The 20,995-nt window shown below is 53.9% G+C and overlaps 2 protein-coding genes across 2 annotated transcripts in view; both read right to left on the minus strand.

Annotated features, from left to right (window-relative positions):
• Positions 1-3,125: 3,125 nt before the first annotated feature.
• Positions 3,126-18,635, minus strand: TFCP2 (transcription factor CP2). Its single transcript, XM_009882423.1, has 15 exons — positions 18,598-18,635; positions 14,260-14,411; positions 13,548-13,624; positions 12,979-13,084; positions 12,654-12,760; positions 11,824-11,976; positions 9,331-9,441; positions 8,402-8,490; positions 7,818-7,896; positions 7,244-7,337; positions 6,507-6,597; positions 5,422-5,528; positions 3,995-4,137; positions 3,295-3,346; positions 3,126-3,163 (listed from the first exon to the last, which is right to left on the minus strand). Exons 1-15 carry the CDS (start codon positions 18,633-18,635, stop codon positions 3,126-3,128), a joined length of 1,437 nt encoding a protein of 478 aa, XP_009880725.1.
• Positions 18,636-20,040: 1,405 nt separating this feature from the next.
• Positions 20,041-20,995, minus strand: part of POU6F1 (POU class 6 homeobox 1) — a 12,424-nt gene continuing 11,469 nt past the window's right edge. The window contains exons 10-11 of the mRNA XM_009882428.1: positions 20,901-20,985; positions 20,041-20,245 (exon numbers count right to left, since the gene is read on the minus strand). Of these exons, the coding sequence (XP_009880730.1) occupies positions 20,041-20,245; positions 20,901-20,985 (290 nt within the window). The remainder of the gene's footprint in view (positions 20,246-20,900; positions 20,986-20,995) is intronic.

Consider the following 20,995-nt stretch of genomic DNA (forward strand, 5'->3'; position numbering starts at 1 on the left):
AGTTATTAACTAATAAGCAGGTCAAGTTATAGGATTAAAAAATCCTCTTCATTCCTCCCCCACTACGACCCTCTCATCTCCCCCCTTGTTTCCAGCTGGCAACAGGGGCTTGAGGAAGGATTGGCCCATGGCTACCCGCTCCCATCTGGGGGCTTTGCTTCTCCTTCCAGAGCCACCACGTGCCACAAAGCATTTCCTCGGCATTTTCCTCCTCCAATAGATTAAAATTGGCCGCACGCACCCAGCAACATCAATATAAAGAGTTCACCGAGCCCGCATCACTAGTGTACACGTCCATCACGCTTCTTGTATACTAAGGGGAAAAAACAGAATTAAAATACACATCTTCCCAATCACTGGAGGTACCGAAGGACGTACAAAAGGCGAGCGGCCGAACATGAGCCCCTCTGCCTGTGGAGTTCACAGTCCAGCTGTCCCTTGGTGCTCATGGGGTGAAGTGAGCAAAATTATTCCACTTTGTTGAATGACTTTTCTTGGCATCTGACTGACTTACAAGGCTTTGGCAGCTCAGGGCAGGACCCGCAGTGGCTCGGGGTGTGCTGGCAGCTCTGCTGTGGGGTCAGAGAAGCGAGCCGTCTCAAAGCCAGGCGAGGAGACCAAGCGGCCGCCTCCTCCCTGCTGGAGTTACCAGCCAGAGACTTTGGCCCCCAAGTTCACGCAGCACAGGGTGAACAAGCCCAGGTGGAGGATCCCGGACACCCGCCACCAGCACTCTGCTACCACCATTCCCAGGATGGACCTCTGGATCCTCCAGTTCCTCGCCAGCCCTGACCCTACGCAGCCCTGGATGCAGCTGGGATGAGATTTTTGGGGCAAGGGGGCGCCGCCACAGTTCTGAACCGTTTCGGGGAGCTGCTGACCTACATCCTGCCTCCGGTGCCGGAGCGAGAGCATGCCAAGCAACATCACAGGCGATGACGAAGGGAGACAAGGACACTATGGGGCCATTTGCACCAGGATGGAGTCACAAGCAGCAGCTTCGGGAGCTCAGCCAGTGCAAGCGAAGGATGGGAAACCTTGACCAGGACTGAAACAGCTCTAATTTGTGTCAGGTACCTTGACTGCATCTCCAAGATGACGACAGCTGGCCCGGGAAGATGGGAACAGAATCCTTTATGGCTTACAAACACAGTAGAGCAGCCGGTATTCCAGCAGCAGGGACATTGCCGTTGCAATTGTCACATCCACCAGTGCCTTCACTCACCCCACGGGCCCTCCCCGGCCTGAGCCAGCACCTGCATCACCTGCCGTGGGCTGGATCTCGTTGCAGCCTGATTTAAAAATTAACGCCCTGCTTTACGTTGCTATTTTTCCCCTATTTTTTGGCTGAAAAAGTCCTTGGGTGGTGCCAGCGGTTCAAGACAGGCATTACCCCAGGCACCTCAGTCTCTACTGGGGGATCTCTAGTGGGAGGCGTCCCCGTCTATGGCAGGGGGGTTGGAACTCGATGATCTTCAAGGTCCTTTCCGACCTAAACCATTCTATGATCTTACGGATGGGGAACAGGATCACGGCAGAGCAGATCCTTCACCCTGGAGATTTCACTCCTGTCCTGCAAACCTGCGGAGAGGCACTTTTGTCACCGTCAAGTCCAACAGCTTTCACTAACCCTTGGAACTTGCTGTTCGCCTCCTCCTTACTGCACGCAGGGCTACACCAGCGCTGGGGCAGCTACGCAGGCTGGGCAGGGGGATGCGGGAGCAGAAAATGAGGCAGCAGATAGACATCGCTCAAAATTTTCAGGATAGCTAGCTAAACCTTTTTTGTCTTCCTAAAACACGCAGAAAAGAATCCCACAGACCCAAGCTAGTCAGCTGTTTCTTTATCCAGCTCCGCTTCACTCCACGTTTCGCTCCAGCTTTATACAACTAAATGTGTATATAAAGTTCCTGACGACCTTACACACTCGCAAGGGAAGCGGGATGGCACCGCAGCCACCACCGCAGCACACACACAGCCAACACCATTTTTGGGGTGGGTTTGGAACTCGATGATCTTCAAGGTCCTTTCCGACCTAAACCATTCTATGATCTTACGGATGGGGAACAGGATCACGGCAGAGCAGATCCTTCACCCTGGAGATTTCACTCCTGTCCTGCAAACCTGCGGAGAGGCACTTTTGTCACCGTCAAGTCCAACAGCTTTCACTAACCCTTGGAACTTGCTGTTCGCCTCCTCCTTACTGCACGCAGGGCTACACCAGCGCTGGGGCAGCTACGCAGGCTGGGCAGGGGGATGCGGGAGCAGAAAATGAGGCAGCAGATAGACATCGCTCAAAATTTTCAGGATAGCTAGCTAAACCTTTTTTGTCTTCCTAAAACACGCAGAAAAGAATCCCACAGACCCAAGCTAGTCAGCTGTTTCTTTATCCAGCTCCGCTTCACTCCACGTTTCGCTCCAGCTTTATACAACTAAATGTGTATATAAAGTTCCTGACGACCTTACACACTCGCAAGGGAAGCGGGATGGCACCGCAGCCACCACCGCAGCACACACACAGCCAACACCATTTTTGGGGTGGGTGGAGAAAAACGAAGTCACCACCTCTGTCTAACAGACACGTTGTAATATTAAATGAAAGCTTAACAAAAATCTTTTAAGAAAATCCCCCCCCTCCCGCCCCAGCCCTAACCTACCACTCCATCAGCACAGTACATAGCGTATTTGAGACCTGCTCAGCTCAGCACGTGCCCGAGGGCCAGTTGGCTTTGTTGGGCCAGTTTAATTCATGTTCTCTTGCCAGTCTGCGAGCGTCACGGGAGCTGATGTCTCTCAGAAAAGCAGAGCACGCTTGCCACAGAAAAAGCCCTCACGCAGGTTTTAGGTCCAGATGGCAAATTTCTACTGAGAGCTACACAAGTGCGACCTGGTAACTTCAAGCCTCAGAGCTTCAGCAATTAAGCAGCACGTTACCATCAACGGCTGTTTAGATGCAGTCAGAGCAAGGAGGTCCCCTGCAAGAAAGACAGCCCAGTAACCAACAGCTCGGCATCTTTCCAGAGGGTGCCCAGGAGTTTCCAGATCTCTGCTCGTGTCCTTGTGCTGGAAGTGAAGGGTCTTCATGCACGATGAGAGGATCACGGGTGTTCCTCATCCTGCCCTCTCTATTTTAAGATGATGTGGTAGCTATCATTGGTTTCAGCTGCAAAAGAAGCAAAGCTCATGAGCCACCCGCAACAGCAAAGGAATCCGCTGGGTTGAGCGGATCTGACACAAGAGCTCCCCAAGAAGTGAGGAAGGGGAATACAAGACGGAGCCTGGGCATTTACCCACCTTTCATGGTGTCCAGAACGAAACAGGATTCGTCTTGGAAGTTCTGTATCATCTGAAAGAAGCCACAAAAGCCAGCTTAGTCTGAGGCCGTATTTAAACCCAGCAGAAGTGCTTCACAGCCCTAAGTGAAGGCTTTGTGTCCTGCCGTTCAGCGATGGGCATAGATTTAGAGTACCAAAAGGGCTAGAAGCTGCTGAGGCAGGAGCTTAGTGCTCTAGGAGGTAGGAAAGGCACCAGCCATAAATATTTATTCCTTCCTCCAGCTCTCCAGAACAGAAGGTCTGAACCAGCAAGCCAAGAGAGAAACCATCGGATTCTGGGATGCGGGTCTGACAGCAAAGTCCTCCCGCAGCAATTCCCCTCCCTGTTTTTATAGCAAAGCTAGATGAAACCCAAGCACGAAGGAGGAAGCTGTGCGCGCAGCCTGGACTAGCTCAGGGAGAGCTGTTCACGCCTGATAAACCTCACGGGTTTAAGTGAAGTGCCTCTAGCAGCAGAGCAGCGTCCCCGGACTTCAGCGATTAACTCCCAATCCTTCGGGAATTGGAGGCGATTGAGCAGGTCCTTTCCTGAAGGCGTGCCCAGGGGACCCGTTCCCCCCACAACCTCCACAGCGGAGCTCAGAGCACAATCAGACACGAACCAGCTGAAGCAACCCAGCGCAAGAGGTCGAAGATAAGGAGCACCCAGAAGCTGTTACCTCATCGCTGATCAGCACGTGTATCCCCGTCGGACCTTGCTTGTAAATCTGGCTGATCTGTTGGGAAGAGATGCTGAAGAGCTGCGCCAGCTTTTCCGTCAGTTCCACCGCTGTCAGTTCCTCCAGATAAATAGCGTGGTACACTGCGAGGAGAAGAACCGTTACAGCTAGACGCCAAGCGCAGCTTCGACGTCTACACCAGGGACGCAGAGACGCTTCAGCTAGTGCCACGTACGCTAGCCTGGGGGAGCGGATGCTTAAGAGGAACACCGCAAACGGGCTGCTCTCTGCCCAGGAACATCACAGCCCCGCTGGGAAGTGACTGTGCACAGCCCATCTATCAAAAGTTCCTTTTCAGCAGGTTAAACACCCGCTCTGCTGCACCTGACTATCATCTTTCCAAGCCCAAGCTGCTAAATCTACGTGTAGCGTGTCTCTGGTGTCTGCAGCGTGCCTGGAGCTATGTAAGCATCAGCGCCACAGTAACTCGGCTGTCATCAATGTCCTGCAATGCTTGCTCTGTATTTACACAGTCCTTGCCCCAAAAAGCTTCTATTTCAACTAGCATCAGCCGAGCAGCATTCTGTACCATCTCTGGCTGTTTTCAATCCCAGCGGGATGGAAACGCCACCCTAGCAACTCCCCAGAGCTCCCCTCTTCCCCCACTCCCACGAGGCAGGTCCTGGGGGGAAGCGAGAGGATCCGAATTGGAGCGGGGCAAGGAGAGGATGAGCCGTTTGCTTTTGCGCTTGCCGCTCCAATCACGGAGGTGGATAAACCGGCGCCTGGCTGCTCCACAAATGTAGGTCACTCATTGTTGTCTGGGCAATGCTGGATTCTCGCAGGAGCTATCATTTGTCGGCTCAGAGCAGGCAACATGCCGACAGTCACATTCTGCAGCCACCCGTTTGGTGGGCAAGGAGAAAAAAAATCAGCTGGGTAGGACCAGGGCAAGTAAAAAGGGTTTGCTGTGATTTTTTGGCCTTACCCTAAGGGTGCTTACCCTAAAACAAAGCATGCAAAACCCCTTGATTCGTCCACGGAGCCTGCATTAGGTTGCAGGTGAGTTCGCTGCCTCCTTGCAGTGAAGAGACAAAAATGACAGCAGCCAACACGAGGCGTAGCAGCTGAAAGCAAAAGCCGCAGACCCTCTTTTGAGCCGCTGTGCGGGCTCAGTGGGCTCTGGTCACACAAGCAGCTCTGACTGCGAGAGATGCCTTTTGTCAGCCCAAAACTCACCAGGCAGTGGCGTGGGGACGGGGGGATCAGAGGCAACTGGTGCCGAGTGCCTGTGGGCAGCAGCAGCGGGGCTGGAAACAGCCCCCACCGCATTTCTCTTTGCTGACCCCCCGGCTGTTATTTTCGCCCTCGCACCGTCGGCAGCGACCCAAGCCCACGTGCCCCCAGCCAGGCTTCGAAGCTCTTACCAAAAAAAGTGCTGGTTACTGTGTCCCCATCCTCGTGTTTCTGCTGGAGGTCCCTCAGCTGCTGGGACTCCTGACAGACGTAGATGGTCAGTCTGGGCCGCACCATCCTACGGACAGAGCAGTGAGTGAACGTCATCGCATTTGCTCAAGGACACCTCTGGTTCCCAACACTTTGGCAGTGCTCTTCCCTCCCCAGTATCCTCAGAAGGAAAAGAGGAGATGGACGAAATCATCTCGAAGCAAAACCATCACGGTCGTCCCCACCTTGCTGAAGCAGCAAAGGTTTTTGCAAGAAGGGGATGAAGTCGGCACGTGGACACGGTGCCAAGCTGGTACCGAGTGGCTAAATTGGATAGTTCACTCTCGAGGACAGAGCAGCCACGGGTCAGACCGAGCTCTGCTGAAAACACCCATGGCTCCTTCTCGTTCAGAGTGTCATTTTGCAGTGCAAAAGCCGGCAGAGTCTCCTGTCCTTTGTGCCCTTCTCCCCAGCACAGCCTGACCATGTTTCCCCGCTATCTCCTGAGTCATCAGAGGCAGTACATTAACCCCCTGGAATGCTTCCCACCCGCACAGCTCTTGCTGCCCCATATCAGAGACAGGCACCGATGTCTCCCCAGACCTTCCCTCCGGCATCCAGCCCACCCTGTGCCTCTCCGCCCAGCTGCAGCGGCGCCTTCCGAAATGCTCCAGCTCAGACAGGAGCTCAGTTAAACACCAGTTCCTGCTTCTTCAGGGAAAGGTGCAAAGGAATATTCCCTTTCTGGGAAGGTAATTCCACTGAGAGGCTGTTCAGAGGACAGAGAGAAGACGTACTGTATCAGCAGGACTTCCTGGCTTATGGCTGGATTCTCTGACACTCAAAGAGTAAGATCATTTCTAACGCTTCTCTCCCACATGGATTTTCCTCCTCGAATTGTCTCTGGAGCCATTATCCTGCTGGCTAAGTTATCAAATTTGACCGAAAGAGGTTCAGGGAGGTTAATGAAAACTCTGTTTTCTCGTATAGCAAGAGCCAAGCAAACAGGCTAAACCAAATACCATTTACCTACCATCCACCATCAGCTTTTAAGCAAACAACATACCGTCCTTTTAACGCATTGAAGAGCCTGATGCCATCCGCAGGGCCACAGATCTGGATAACGTCTTCTCTGGTCAGCTTCAGTAAGTCTGCACCTACAGTTTTTAAAAACAAAAAAAAAAAATCAAAAGGAGAAAAGTTCACACAATCCAGCCCAAAGTGGCTGGGATGGGGTTCTCTGGGCACTGCAGCTGTGCCGGGTCCCCCTCCTCCCACTCACAGAGCTCACCCCGTCCCCAAATTGCTTCTGCCTTCTGCTAATAACCTCCCCCTGCTTCCCCCCGAAGGACACTCGCAAGAGTTTTTTTCCAGACTGGTTTTGCAAGAGCGTGTTTCGGTACAACCCTGTGTCCTGCCTTATCATTTACAGCCGGCTATCCAGCGCCTCGGTGACCCTGGGAAACGGAGACGGTATCACCAGGAAAGGAGAGGAAAATAAATGCAAAGCATTTCTTTACACACCGTGCTTTCCCCCAGATCAGCATTTCTCAGCTTGTTTTAAGATGGGAGGGTGCTGCGAGCTCGTGGAAGAGAAACCACCCCAGTCCCCATTGAGAGCGAGGTGAGAAACGAAGAACACAGCTTTCAGGAAGCCAAGTTTTATTGCGTTACAAAAAAGACGAGATTTTTAAAAAACAGTTATATTTGCAATGGTAACACAAAGACGGCCTCAGGAGCAAGAGGAGGCAGAGCGACTCGGCACAGAGAAGGGACAGACACGGAGGGGATGTTGTAACCTACCTGAGAAGTTTCTGAAAAGCCGAGAAAAAGTGGAGAAGCGGTTTCGGTGCAGCCACTGCTGAGCCTCCTGGGGCGTGCTGGTGGGCAAGAGGTTCTGCAATGTAGGAAAAGAAGGGTCACAGCCTCAGAGGTGACGGAGAAGCCATTTCCAGCCAGGAACGAGCACAGTTCAGCTCAGTCAATGTTTATAATCAGAGTCTTAAATCCAGACCTGAGCATGCCAGGCTCACAGCACACGCAGACAATAACGGCTGCAGCCTGGACAGGTTTTGATTTAAAAGCTTTCAGAGGGACAGAGAAAGAGGAAGGAAGCAAAGGGGAAAGGTACAGTGAAGATCAAGGCAATAAGTAAAGGTCACAGCGAGCTACAAAAGACTTGCTCACAGCTCCGCATCGCCGTACCGGACATTTTTCACCCTGTCACCTCTTTTTCCAAAGAGGAGTCAAAAAGAAGTTGTAACTCCACAAAGACGTTAAACTAGAGCAGCCTCTTCCCCAACAAACTACAGCCACCCACAAACCCACCCCCGATCCATCCCCCAATCCCGTTTTCTGACCTGTGCACCATCCTTACCACAAGCATAAGCTCTGAGGTGTGACTTACATCTGCGATCGGAGGGGGTGGCTCGGGCTGATGGTTTGGAGAGCCATTGCTGGGTTGGGGAAAAGAGCCAGACAAAACAGAACACAAAGTTAGCGTCGCTCTTCCCTTTCCAGCATGGGATCCCAGCAGTGAACAACCACCACCCTCCCAGTTCCACAGCCAACAGCACTGAAACACAGGGGCGCAGCAGCAACACAGTCATCGTTGCAGCACAATACCACGCAAGAAAGAATGGCTTATGTTGGAGTATCATCGCGACGGGGAAAAGCAGAGCGAAGCAGGCTGGAAGCTGAACGCAGGGGGAAAACTGCTGATCAAACGCGCACGGGTTTCTTGTGCAAGAGCTGAGCTTTGCTGCAGCCAGGAGGGGTAACAGCGCTCAGCTTCAAGGCTTTAATTTGATTTTCCCTTGCTGATACAGCCTCTTCGGCTGCTTCCACCCCCTGTACACCTCGGAACCAGGCCCTTCCTTTCGCCAGTGGTCACTGCCAGCTCAGGCACATCAATCTCTCGTGAAGAAATCGATAGCCAGACAGCCTCTTCTCCGGACTTACCCTTCGCCAATGGAAAAACTGCTGTGGGAACTGTTGAAGCCAGGGGATGGCGTGTTATTGACGTACGTTATCTCTGGCCAGGGAGAACACTAGAAAGGAAAAGCCAGAAGAGTCACAGGATTGCTTTGAACAAGTGCACGCATCTGCTCTGGTCGGCACAGGTTAACAGCTATTCGCTGACCGACAACAGACTAGGAAAAAGAATTAAAGAATAAAGTAGGGGATTAAAAGAAGCTATGCCAATTCACTGCAGACGGTCACAAAGCTCAGATTTAGCCATTCTTAATCTCAAAAGGCCAAAAAGTCACAAAATTCAAAAGGCCAAAAGTCACACAATTCAAAACGCAGTGAGACGTGGGATCTAAACCACCGCTCTGGCACTGGGCTGGCACACACGGTGGCCGCCAGCCTGGGCGGCTCCGTGCACCAAGCCACGCAGCGGATCCAGCCCAAATCAGGCACCGACGAGCATCCCCGAATCCACCCAGGGCAGGACGAGGGCTCCCTCCCCAGAGCTGTTCAGCACCGACCCCTCAGACGGTCGCATTTTAATAGACCGACACTTTCCACTAACACAGGGAGGAAACAACAGGGTGTTCTGTCAGCTCACAACCTCGGCGGCCAGATGCCGCACGGGCAAAACAAAGCTTACAGGGAGAGGTAGAAATCATCTTTTATCATCAATTATTAGATCATCTGTTACAGTGGGGGAAAAACCCATCACGTTTCCAGGCACAAGAGCCTTTTTTCGGGTCTAGTAAGAAACACCTCCTCTGCCTACAAAATTTATCTTGCTTTTGTCTTGCAGCTATTAACAACTTGGCCAAACGTTTCACAGCGGAACAGCCCGTTCCTTGCCACCTGCGAGCGAGGTAAGCCAGGTTTTGTTAAAACAACAATGCCAGCTGCTGCATGAAAGAGCACCCCACCTCTGTGAGTATCGTGGTTTCGTAGGAAGGCTGGTATTTCTCTTTCTCATGAGGCGTTCGCTTCTCCATCTTTTCCCTGTCCGTCTTCTGCTTCCGATCGGCTCCTTTGGGCTGGAAAGGAGATATTCCTGTTAGAAGAGCAGCCTGGGAGGGCGGCAGCAGACGGCTGGATAGATACGCAAGAACCAGAAAAGGTGACTCGTCCTTCTACTCACCCACTTGTTGCTTTACAGAGGGAAAAGGAAGAGGGCTGGGACTATCCGCGTGGAGGATTAACTGCGGCGACAGCATTGCTTCTGTAACAACCCCAACACCCTCATCTACCCACACCCTTGAAAAAGGGCCCAGAACATCCGAACAAGGAGGTGAAACATTTTTTTGGAAGGAACTTCTCCCGACAGCGTACGTTGGCTTTAAGGGGACAAAGGCCAGTTTCTGGTGTCACGTCTCTGAGCTGTGTCTTCTGCACCTTCATCAACCGCTTTGAGAGGCGGCATTTCAGTTGTGCAAACTGCCCCAGAACACAAGAGCGCTCAATTATGTCCTTGCCTTTGCCACAACCTTGAAAAACCGTGCACTCTCTCATATGCAAGACTAAGATGATTTTACTCGCTGCCTTTATCAAATGCTCAAAGCTTTGGGGGAAGCAGTAAGAGAGTGCCTTTATAACCACCAAAGCTACTCCGGTGCTCCCCTCGGCAGAACCCTAAAGAAATTCCCTTAAAACTTGGCTGGGCATCATCTCTGCCTGCACTCCCAAGTGGAAGGAATTTGGCCTTGCTGGACCAACACAGCTGCCTGCCAACATGCGGATGCCTCTGGAGTGGGTGAGCGCATCCACGGCACCGGCAGGGAAGCTTTAGGACTGCAAATCCAGCCGGGTACCACAGCCATCCCACTCTTCCAAGCTCCAAATTTCTTTTCCTCTAGACAGAACAACAAGCCACCACCACGCTCGGAGCTCAGCGAGGAGGAGGTGCTGCTTAGCTGTGGCTTGATTAGACAGTTTCCGCCAAGAAAAATTTAATGGTTGCTCTTATCTTTCCATGGTCAGCGCTGCTGCTTCTGGCAGCCAGAAGGGACCTGAGCTCCAGACGCTGCTGAGCGTGGGTAAGGCTGTCAGCAGCTATTTTGAAAGCACCGAAATGCTCCCGGCTTTGAGGGGCAAAGGGGAGAAAGAGAAGAGCAGGACAGGAGCTCGAATCACATTAATCCACAAGGACACCCTGCGGCGAACAGATCTCACGCAGGCACAGGGAAACACATACGCGGTGTTGAGTCTGCGGCCCAGACAGCAGCCCTGACCCCAGGAGAGCGGCTGCGTGAAACGAGCAGGAGATAAGGCGGAGACCATCAGAGACCATCCTCTGCAGGGGGACCGTGCCCTGAAGCCACAGCTTCGCTGCTTCGGCTTTTCCTGGTTCAAGGTCACGAGAGCTGAAACAACCACCCTTTCTCTGGCACAAAGAGCTGAAGCTCAGTAAAAACGCGGCGCCAGATGCCTCGCAATCTCACTATCCTCCGGCTGCTTGCGTGTGACCGGCCTTAGCCCTTAACTCCCAACTCCGCAGCAATCCACTCGGGCTATTCGCATCGAGATACCAGCCAGAGCTCCAACAAGCCCTAACAAATCACACCCCTGCCTTCGAAATGTTATAATCCAAATAGGCAAAAGAGAAGAGAGGGAAGGGAAAAGATGCCAAATAGGCAAAAGAGAAGAGAGAGAAGGGAAAAGACGCCAAGTTAACAGCAGCGGGGCACACTGCCTGATATCCCACAGCAACTTCGCAGCAGAACTGCAAAGCGGCACAGGCGCCCGGCCAGGCGACTGACCCTGCTGTGTGCCAAGGGCCCTAAAGGGAGAAGAAAAGAGCCACAGACAAGACTTTGTGGGGTGTTACAGGGAGAACGGGGCACCAGAGGCAACCTCAGCGTACCAGACAGCGTGGGCACAGCGTTCCCCCACTTATTCCCTGCACAGCTGCCCCCACGGCACCCGGGCACTTCTCAGCAACTCATATCATTGTGCTGCTGCTGCTGCCACCGCCACGTCGTAGCTTTGGGTTTCTGCAAATGATTTGCAACAGGGATCAGACACCTGCACCGCTGGAGAGGCGGGACGCAGACGGACCATCAGCAACGGGTAATAATCAAGCGAGGAGTTTAGACAGACACCAAAGCTCCTTGGAGGATCTCCCAAGCTGCTAAGACTCAGGACTAAACGTGGGAGGTTTCAGACAGAGGCAACACAACCTGTGTTCTCCCTGTACATCCCCGTACCGGTTTTGTAGCCTCAACGGCATCCAGACTTGATTGACAGAGAGTAACGAGGGAGACAGCGGCAGCACAAGACCAGAGGGACTGAGAGGCCCTTTTGCAGGCAAGCTCGGCCACGGTCCTGCACCCGAGATGTTCACTGGGGCTGCAGCGTGAATTGGGACCGGCTCCCGGTTTGTTTCCTAGCAAGGAAAGACCACGCACGGACTGAGGTACCTTGAAGACCTTGATCTGGCAGCTGGCGGAGTGCAGGTGCTCCGTGTACTCCCCGTTCTCATTCTCCTTGAACGTGTCTATCTGGACCCGAAAGGGAACCCCCTTCTCTCCTCCGTGCTTCCGCATGGTGAACTCCGTGCTGATACAGTGAACCTGGGGGAAGGCAAGGCATCCCGCGGTCAGTAATTCTGCCATGTTCGACTGACCACACACTTCCCGTTCCACTCGTGGGAGCCAGGACAGCGCTCGCGTAAAGGGCAGCCCCGTGAGAAAGGCAAAACAGAGAGCTGGGATGGGACCGCACCAAGTACCCCCCAGCATTAAGGAGTTAAGGGGATGCCACAGCAGAGGTGGAGCCACATTCTTTCAACCAGTTTTGCAACCTCTTAACGTTACGAGCAAGCCCCGGATCAGCAGGGCAGAGAGTTCAGCTGCACCAGCCTCCACACGCTGCAGCCTGTTACTCTAGGCGGCAGGGCCAGAATTCCAAAAGGTATTTTAGGCAGTTGGTGAGATGTGCAAAAGCATCTAAGCAAGACGGAGACCCAAATCACGAAAGCAGCGGGACCTAAACCACCACAAAAATCTGTAAAACAACTTAGCGGTGGTCAACTGTGCCCATGCCTTGCTAACGCATGAGCTGCTGCTCTCTTGCACTGCTTGAGGCAGGAGGTAGAGTGTATTTTAGTTGACATCCTTCTACCACTGTAGCACCCGGCTGCTATTTCTGTGCTCCGAATTAAAAAAAGCACCTTCTCCTCCCTTGGAAAACTCATTTTGTTTCCCCCTAGACTCCCGCAACAGGAGTTTCCCCACTTCTCCTCTTGTACCTGGATGAACACAGAAGTCCTCTTTGAAGGATCCCACAGAAACTCCACTGTATTGAGCTGGGTCGGGTTTGCTCTAGGGTCGATGATGCCCACGGACATTGGAATATCTGTAGGGGCACATACAGAGAACAAGCTGCGGTTTATAGCAGAAGGAGAAGGAAGAGATTCACGGGGAACATATGGAAGAACCAACTGCGTCTCTCAAAGCGCAGAATCGTGACAGCACTTTGTCCCTTACAGCCAAGGGAGCGGGAGCCTCGCTGGAGGCACTTCAGGCACCCACATCTCCTCCAGCCCCAGCCAAGGTGCTGCCATGGGAACTCACCGATGTCCAGTATCCTGTCCCCAGGCCTGTTCCACCGCCAGCCCTCCAGCTGCTGATGCTCCGTGTACTGCAGCCGTCGGTCATGAAACACCACCCGGAATATGCTCTAGAGGGGAGGAACAGTCAGTGCCTGGAGCTGCCCCAGGAAACCTGACAGTCTTTAAGCTGCGAGGCACTTCCCAGTGCGAGAAAAGGGGCAGGAAGGGGAGCAGAGGAGCTGGAAGGCTTCACGAAGAAGCCAAAACAATAAAAGAAAGCCCAGACGGACCCTCGGGACAGAAGAAGGAAGGCTGCAGCTTATCCTTCCCGAACACTAAACGATCAGCAATCACCTCTTGTCTTGACCCCAGGAGACCAGTTGGACCCACCAGCCAGGCTGGTCTCAACAAGGTGGGAAAGGGGGAAAGGGGAAACAAACCCCCAAACAAGCCAGACCTATCCCACACACGCTGCTGTGGGACCTATCCCCACGGGGGCTGCTGCATGGATGCAGGACAGCATCTCGCTCGCTGCTCCCTGCGGCAGGGCACGGCCCCAGCTGGACACGCGTACCCGCACCCTCCGCTTACCTTTACCAGTTTCCCATTTATCTCCGGCAGTTCCCCGATTTTCCTGTTGTCCAGCATCCGGATTTCATAGGACTGCCCTGGGGGAAAGAAGACAAGGGCACCTCGTGGTTAGTCGGGGATGGACCTTCGCTGTCACCCCTCCTCTGGCATTCTGACATCTTTTTCTGCCACGCTAGACATGCCACTTGATCTCCTTGCCATGTTTAAGCGATGGGTCATAGAAGCACGAGCCATTGGAACCACAGCTGTAACACCCCTCTGCAGGAAGAGATAGTCCTCCCCCTTCCTGCAGCAGGACTTTCCAGGAATTACCCTTATTAACCCAAGATCAAGAAGAGCGAAGAAAATCGATTACACAAGCTTCATCTGCCTTTGGTCGCCAACCCTGATCTTCCAGTTCTACTCGAAAGCAGCGGGTACAACTTGAACCTGTAAAACACACCCGCTGCAGAGCGCCCCAGCACGGATACACCAGTTAACCACCTTACATCACGCAGATTTTAATTAGGTTAAATCCTACAGGAGATTCACCACTGTAAGCAGAGGGCAGGCAGCAAGGTGAAGGAAATGGCGCTTCCAAACAGGAGCAACCTGGGGTTTACTATCGAGGCGCTTTCCATTCCCAAGGGGAAGTTTCCAAAGGCAGAATTTTATTTTTAGGGCATTTACAGGGGGCACACACGGCCCGCGGAGGGCACGGGGCTTCTCTCACCTTGGTTGAGATAGGTGAGCGTTTCGTCGTGGAGCTTGACGGCGGGGGAAGTGGCGGCACACAGCACGTACTGGAAAGGCAGAATTTTGTTCTCGTTTTCAGGGGGCAAACTCGATTCTTCCTGCTTGAAGATGGGCAGGGCAAGGACGTCGCTGCGAAAAAATTGGTCAGACAGATTCATTTCAGCTCTGGCTACGGAGACATGATGCGTTTGGTATTTAGTTCCTCCTCCTAGGAAGAGCTTTGAGCTTTTTTTAGTTAAAAAACCCCACATACGCTGACATCTCTCTGCAGAACTGCAAAGGAGCATTAAAGCAGACTGAGTAGTCTGAGAAGGACCTGACACCTGCTCTTGCTAAAGCTTTTTTCAAGTTAGCCGCCCTATCCACCCAAACCCCACATATTTCTTGCTTCAAAGCTAAGAGACAACAGAGTTTGTGGTGCAGGCTGAAGCCCAGCTTCCCCGGCGGCGTGACTCCTGCAGCACTCGTGCAGCAGCGCAGAGCTGCTGCAAAGACAGACACGTGCAGAAGGACATCCCTATCGCACCGATAAACGCCCATCCTCTTCCCCGGGGTACCAGCCCGCTCACCTCCGCCAGCAAAGCGGCCCCTAACCCGTTCCGCTGCTCCAAGCAGGGCAGCCAGGAGCTCGTCTACCCTCCAGGAGAGGTTTGGCACAAATTTGAAGTCTTGCTCAGGTCAAGGTCACCAATATTTTCGCCATCGTCTCCTCTGTGCTTATAAAAGCCCCGCAGTGAACAGGGGTGTCAGCCACAAGTGGAGGCAAAGAACTCGGGGGCACATCGGACAGGGGGGAACGTGTGGTCGGAGCAGCAAACCCTCCCTCCCGCTGCTGTAACCTGCTGCATGACGCAGACAAACATCTCGCTGGAGCAAATCCTGCGGGCTCCAACACAGAAAGAGCCCTTCCAGCATGAAAGCAGCACGAGGTGGACCCCCAACCTACCCCAAACTCATTGACAAGCCCCCAGAGCCCTTCTGCTGGGCACCCCGCAGCCAGCCGGCCCCGACCCAAACCGGGAGCTTGGGATGCGCACGGAGGTCGGAAGATGCTGCATGTCACTGGCAACACAACCCACGCCGTGGGTCCCTGCGCCACGGGCCGTGGGAGAAAGCAGACCCAGGGTTCCGAGACAACCACAGGCACCTCTTTTACACCTTACAGGATCGCCTCTTGCCAAAAGCCGCCAGGGCTCCTGCCCAGCCTACATTTAACGGCAGGAGGAGCTGCCCTGGGGATGCCATCAGGATGGCTTCACCACAAGCCATCCACCTGCACCAGCCCGAGCACCTTCCTGACTATCAGGTTATAAGAGACGAGTTCTGCGGGAGGTCCGCGCCGTCCCACAGCGCAGCACGGAGCTGCTCCAGCTGGCACGAGCTCGGGATCATCATCATCTGGATGCTGCCACGCTGGTCCTGGCGCTGGCCGGGAAAAGCGAGGGTGTTCAAGCCCCGTGCTACCAACTTTTCCCAGGAGAAGGATGCCTCCACATCTTTGCGATCATGCAAAAAGGTCGCTGTCTCCACCCCGCTGCGATCACAGACACTTTTCTATACTCAAAAGTCCACATGGCAACAAGAACTTGCTGAATAACGTTAATTTAAAAACCATCAGTGATACCCCTGAGCCTATGGACATGTATTTAATAGAAATTGCTTCAGAAGCTGACTCTCAGCAGTTGTTTTGAGCCATAATAATGGCCAAGTGCGCTTACTCTGTAGTGCATAAACCAGAACATCCTCCCATCCATCCATCCATCCATCTGAGCAGAGCCCAAAGCAAAAGCAGAGCCTGGGCAAACGCGCTCGAGCACCCCCTCGTCAGCATACTTTATCATATCAAAGCCTCTACAGACAGTGTAGAACTACTGAGTTACGTTTGGGTCATGTTTTGCAGTGTGCCCTTTAATACTGTAGCTTTAGAAATGCAATTTTCAGCCTCTGCTTATTAGAATATGAGGGCCCCCCACCCCCCCCCCCCCCCCCCCCCCCAGTGAAACGTGGCAGAGCTATTTGGGTCCCTTCGAAGGGCAGTAGCGAAGGACTAAGCTCTGATGAGGAGTCAGGTCACCTTCCTCCATTCCTACAGGCTCCCGGGCTTCGGATGCTCAGGTGAGTGCAAGGAAGGAGTTAAATCAGCTTTTTTTTCCCCCCTTTAGTTGAACATTAAAAACCTTTCCCAAGGAAAAACTGGACGTATCTGGCCAAATACCAGCTCCCACCGTAACAGGGCTTTAACCCTTTGGTCTCAAGGGACCAAATATCCACCCTTCCTCCAGCGCTGTGCAAGTAACGCCTATCGCTGCTGCCCAAACCGAGCAGGAGAGCCCATCCCCACCCAAATCCCAACTTTTCAGACGTTACACAGAGCCGTGATGATGGCCCGGTCTCGGCATCAAGGCACATGTACAACAATTAGGTAAATTACACAACTCGGAGGACGAACTTCCCTTCAGCTCCATCTCATTAGCAGAGGAACGGCGGTTCCTCCGGCAGAAGGATTTCTCGCCCGAGCAGGCGGCCGAAGCGGGACGAAGCACGGATGTTACTGATCCCTGTAAGAAAGCACAAGGCGCGAGGATGGGGAAGACCAGCACTAACCTGCTGCACCCCGACAGATGGGAAAATTAATTTAAAGGCTACGCCCTGCGCAAATCCTCCTGGCAGCCGGAGGAACGCAGGATACGCTTCTCCTGCACGCACGAGCGCTCGTTTTCCTCGTAGGCTTTGACACGGCAATGCTTCAATCCCGCTTCTGAAGCCGCGCGACACCCTGAGTTTCCCTCTTTCTTTTGCTTTGCCTCGCACAAAACCAGTCTGGGGGAGAGAGAGGCAAAGCTCGACTGTGACCTCCCTGCACGGAGAGCCAGCACGTCGCCGTCATCCCGGCTTTCGCTCCCTTCTCCTGCGCACGCAGAGCTCTCACGCGATGCTGGATCACTGTCACACAGCACTGCGGTCCACTGAAAAAAAAAAAAAATCACAAGCTGCTCTTCAGGGCTCCAGAAGCTCCACACGGCCACTAACAGCGCTCGGACACCCGCCGAGAGGAACGGCAGAACCATCCCTGCAAAACCTCCCCAGATCCAGCCTCTAGATTTGTGTTCGCTAAGACTCCGCATAACCATAACCTGAAACCCACGTTTTATTTCGAGCTGCAAAAGGGGCGATAACTTTGGGTAGCGGCATCCCTGTATTTCTGGAACAAGAGTCCAACCCAATTAATCAGGAATAATCATCAAGCAAACGACAATATGCTTTTGCAAGCAGCTGTTGGGGAAGCAGGGCTGCTCTCGGTGCAAATCCGCATGGATGGACGGAGGAGCGTCACCGCGACCCCTCAGTCTGCGGGGAGCGATCCTGCGCCATCCCAACGGCCACGGGTCTGGCTAAGAGCCCTCGGATGGGACCTCCGGGCGGTCAGACACCGTGATGTTCCCGTGCTACAGCACCCAGGGAATCAGGTCAGCTTTACACGCTGCAGGGCACAATGAAAAGTTATAGATACGGCAGATAGATAGATACTTATAGATATGGCACGGTTATAAAACAGCACGGGAAAGGGCGGCAGCTCCCAGGCCCGGTGTCCTCCCGGCATCTCCAGGGGAAGGACAACCTCAGCCACCTGCAAACGGCAGCAAAACGCCGCGGCCACAGCCTGCAAGGCGATTCCCAGCGGCACAGAAAGCACTTTGTTATTTCGCCTCCTGCTCGTCTCCCAGCCTGCCATCGCTGCCGAGTTCCAGAGAAGGCATTTTACAGGCTCTTTTGGGAAGCTGGGAGTCCTTCAGGTACTGACATCCCACGAGCAGCCCCCTGCGACGTCCCCGCCATGCCCAGCGTGGCCAAACCCAGCAGCCGTCAGCAGATTTTTCGTTAGACAAACCCACGCGTGGTCCTGCCTGCTCCAAAGGCACCCAGAGAAGTTCCTGCAACTCCTGGGGACACACCTCCCTTAAAAAAAAACCAAACCAAACCAAACAACCCACAACAATTGACTGTGCAATTTAACGTGCTTTTGGGGAAAGACACTTCACTTAAGTCCTCCGGTTCTGGCGTGGGAGAGAATCTCCTGGAAAAGAGGGGAAAAAAAATAATTACAGAAAACTTCTGTGGATGGAAGTATTCAGCCAATGCCCGATGATCGCCTCCAAAGCCACCTCTGCTCTCCTAAAAACCTAATTCCAGGGAACAACAGCAACCCCAAGAATTCAGGTTCGTTAACAAACGCAAAGCACAATCCTACCCTGCAACTCAAACGAGAAAAAGCTTCCAGCCTGAGCGACAACCCTCATCCTCCACCACCACCTACCAGCGCTCGTTCCCAAGGTAGTACCGTGCCTCTTCCATAGGGAGAAGGGCAAAGCACAAAAAAGCCACAAACACCCGCAAAACCCGAGGTGCCTGTTGAAAGCTTTCCCTTCTTCCCGCGATACCGAGAGAAAATGTCAGATGTCAGGACAGGAAGGTCGGCGCACTCACCTACGGGGCCACACGCTCTATTTACGGGCAAGAAAAGTCTCCCAAAAACAGAGTCGGGTTTCAGACGGCTGAGAGAGCCCCGCAGAGAGCACAGCTCGGGCTCAGCAGCCGCTGCGCCACCGACACGGAGCCCAAAGCTCTTTTTCACTCGTAATACCGGCATGGAAAAGCTTTGCAGCTGGTTTGGTTCAGAGCCGTGGCCTCGGGAAACCTCCGGCGCTGAAAACTGGTGGCCAGCTGGGTCAGCTGGGGTAGGTAAAGGATGTAAACGCTTCGAAGCTCACAGCTGCAACATCTCCTCGTGCAATTAAAACTGATGTACGGCAAATGGGTTTTAGGTCAATGGAGGCAACTCTATACGTTAAGATCATCCACGAAACCTTTGCTCGCCCTGTCCGAGAGGGGAGCGCTTGTGCACAGGACCCCTTCCCCAAAAAGCAGCAGGAAGGGAGCAAAAGGACCTTTGGAGCTTCACGACTCCCCCCCACAAAGCAAAGCTGCACCTCCCCTGCACAGCCTGGAAACTCATTCCCTCCCTTCCCATCAAAGGAGGAATCCCTCCTCCGAAAAGCACTCGGCGTTGCTATTGCCGGGAGAGGTGCTGGACATGCTCCCTCCGAGCTCACGCACCTTTGGGGCTTTGTCTTTTTTCCCCCCAAGCACTCCAATTAAAAAAAAAACCCAAAGGTTGTGATGGATCCTAACGGCGGTCAGGGATAACTCTGGGGAGGTGCTGGCTCCCCTCGTCCCTGGAAGGCAGGAGCAACAGAGGGATGAGAAGAGCTGCTCTTCCTCTTCCCCTGGAAAAGGGCAGCGGACCGGGAGTCATTTTCCAGCCTGTTTTACCATAAGGAACCACCCGACGGGTCATTTTTAATTCTGAATTATACCATTTCCAATTGCAGCCACCTCAGACAGCCCCAGTCTGGTGGTGTCAAGGCATCCTCCTGTGACATCCTCCTCCCGGACGGCTTCACCGCAGCCCCAAGCTCCAGACCTTCCTTCGCCGCCTGCCTCGGGTCTGCGGGGAGGGATCCGCCTCGTCCTCCCTCCTCGCTTCCAGCCGAGGGGAGTCCCAGGATGAACACAAGCGGAACGGAAAGTTGCATTTGAACTAATAAAGCTCTCACCCCAAATAACACCAAGGCAGCTCGCTCACAGATGGCATTGGATCTGCATCGGCCCACGATGGAGCTAATTAATCAAGGACGGTGGCGGGGAAGCGTGTGGCCACTTGCAGACCGACTCGGCAGACCCCATCCAGTCCAACCCCTCATCCGCGGGCTGCGCTTCCCCGGTATAACTCACGCAGCCAGAAATGAGGCGTTAACGGGTCTCGAACGGCGAGCGTGGCACAGCGCTTTGGCCTCGCTGCTGCACAGGGGCTCGGCCAAACGGCGAAGCAAGCTGGGCCCGAAGCACGGGCCACGTACTTGTGCAACGCGGTTTGAGCATCCGACACTACGACATCCCGATCCCTGCGCTCACACATGGGGCATTTGACGCCCCGGGGGTCCTGGTCCTCCCCTTTGCTTTTGGTTTAGCTCAGGGTCAGGACAGAGCTGGTCTGACCTGAAAAAAAAACCATGCTGGTGTCCCTCTGGGAGGAAAATTAATTAGGGCAAAGCTCACAGCTCCTGGGGTGATTACCGTACGCTGCACAAAACCAAAGCAACCGGCCACGGGCTCTTCCAACCAGCAGTGGAGGAGAAGCGTGGGACTAACGCTGGGTGATTCTGCCACACTTTGAGGTCGCAGGAGGCCAAAGAGCGAAAGCGGTGCAGGGGCTGCGCAGCCCCATGTCCTCAAGCGCACCCACTCGCCGTAAGAGCTGCTCAGCGGAGCCCCCCAAAGCCATGAGCATCCCACGGGCTCTTTGCAACCGCAACTCCATCCCAACTTCACACGGCCACCACCACGTCCCAGGCTTGGTGCCGGAGCTGAGCGCCCGGCTACCTCCTGAACCATCCCCGTGGCCACCAAATGTGCTGGCCAGCAGCTCAGCTTTAGGGGTATTTATACTTTAGAGGTATTTTGGGGCTCCCCAGCCCACCCCGAGCCCCCCGGGGGGAGGCCAACCCCTCTCCCAGGTGTGCGATGAGCCCTTTAGGGTGGCCGGAGCAGCCCACCTACCTCATGCTGTAGGCCCCAGCGCCCAGCTCCTGGCCGATGCCCGACAGGCTGGCGGCAAAGTCCTGCACCAGCCCTGACTCGGTCACTTCGTCGGC

The sequence above is a fragment of the Charadrius vociferus genome, unplaced genomic scaffold (genome assembly GCF_000708025.1).
Source record: "Charadrius vociferus isolate BGI_N301 unplaced genomic scaffold, ASM70802v2 scaffold1163, whole genome shotgun sequence".
Classification (NCBI taxonomy): Eukaryota; Metazoa; Chordata; class Aves; order Charadriiformes; family Charadriidae; genus Charadrius; species Charadrius vociferus.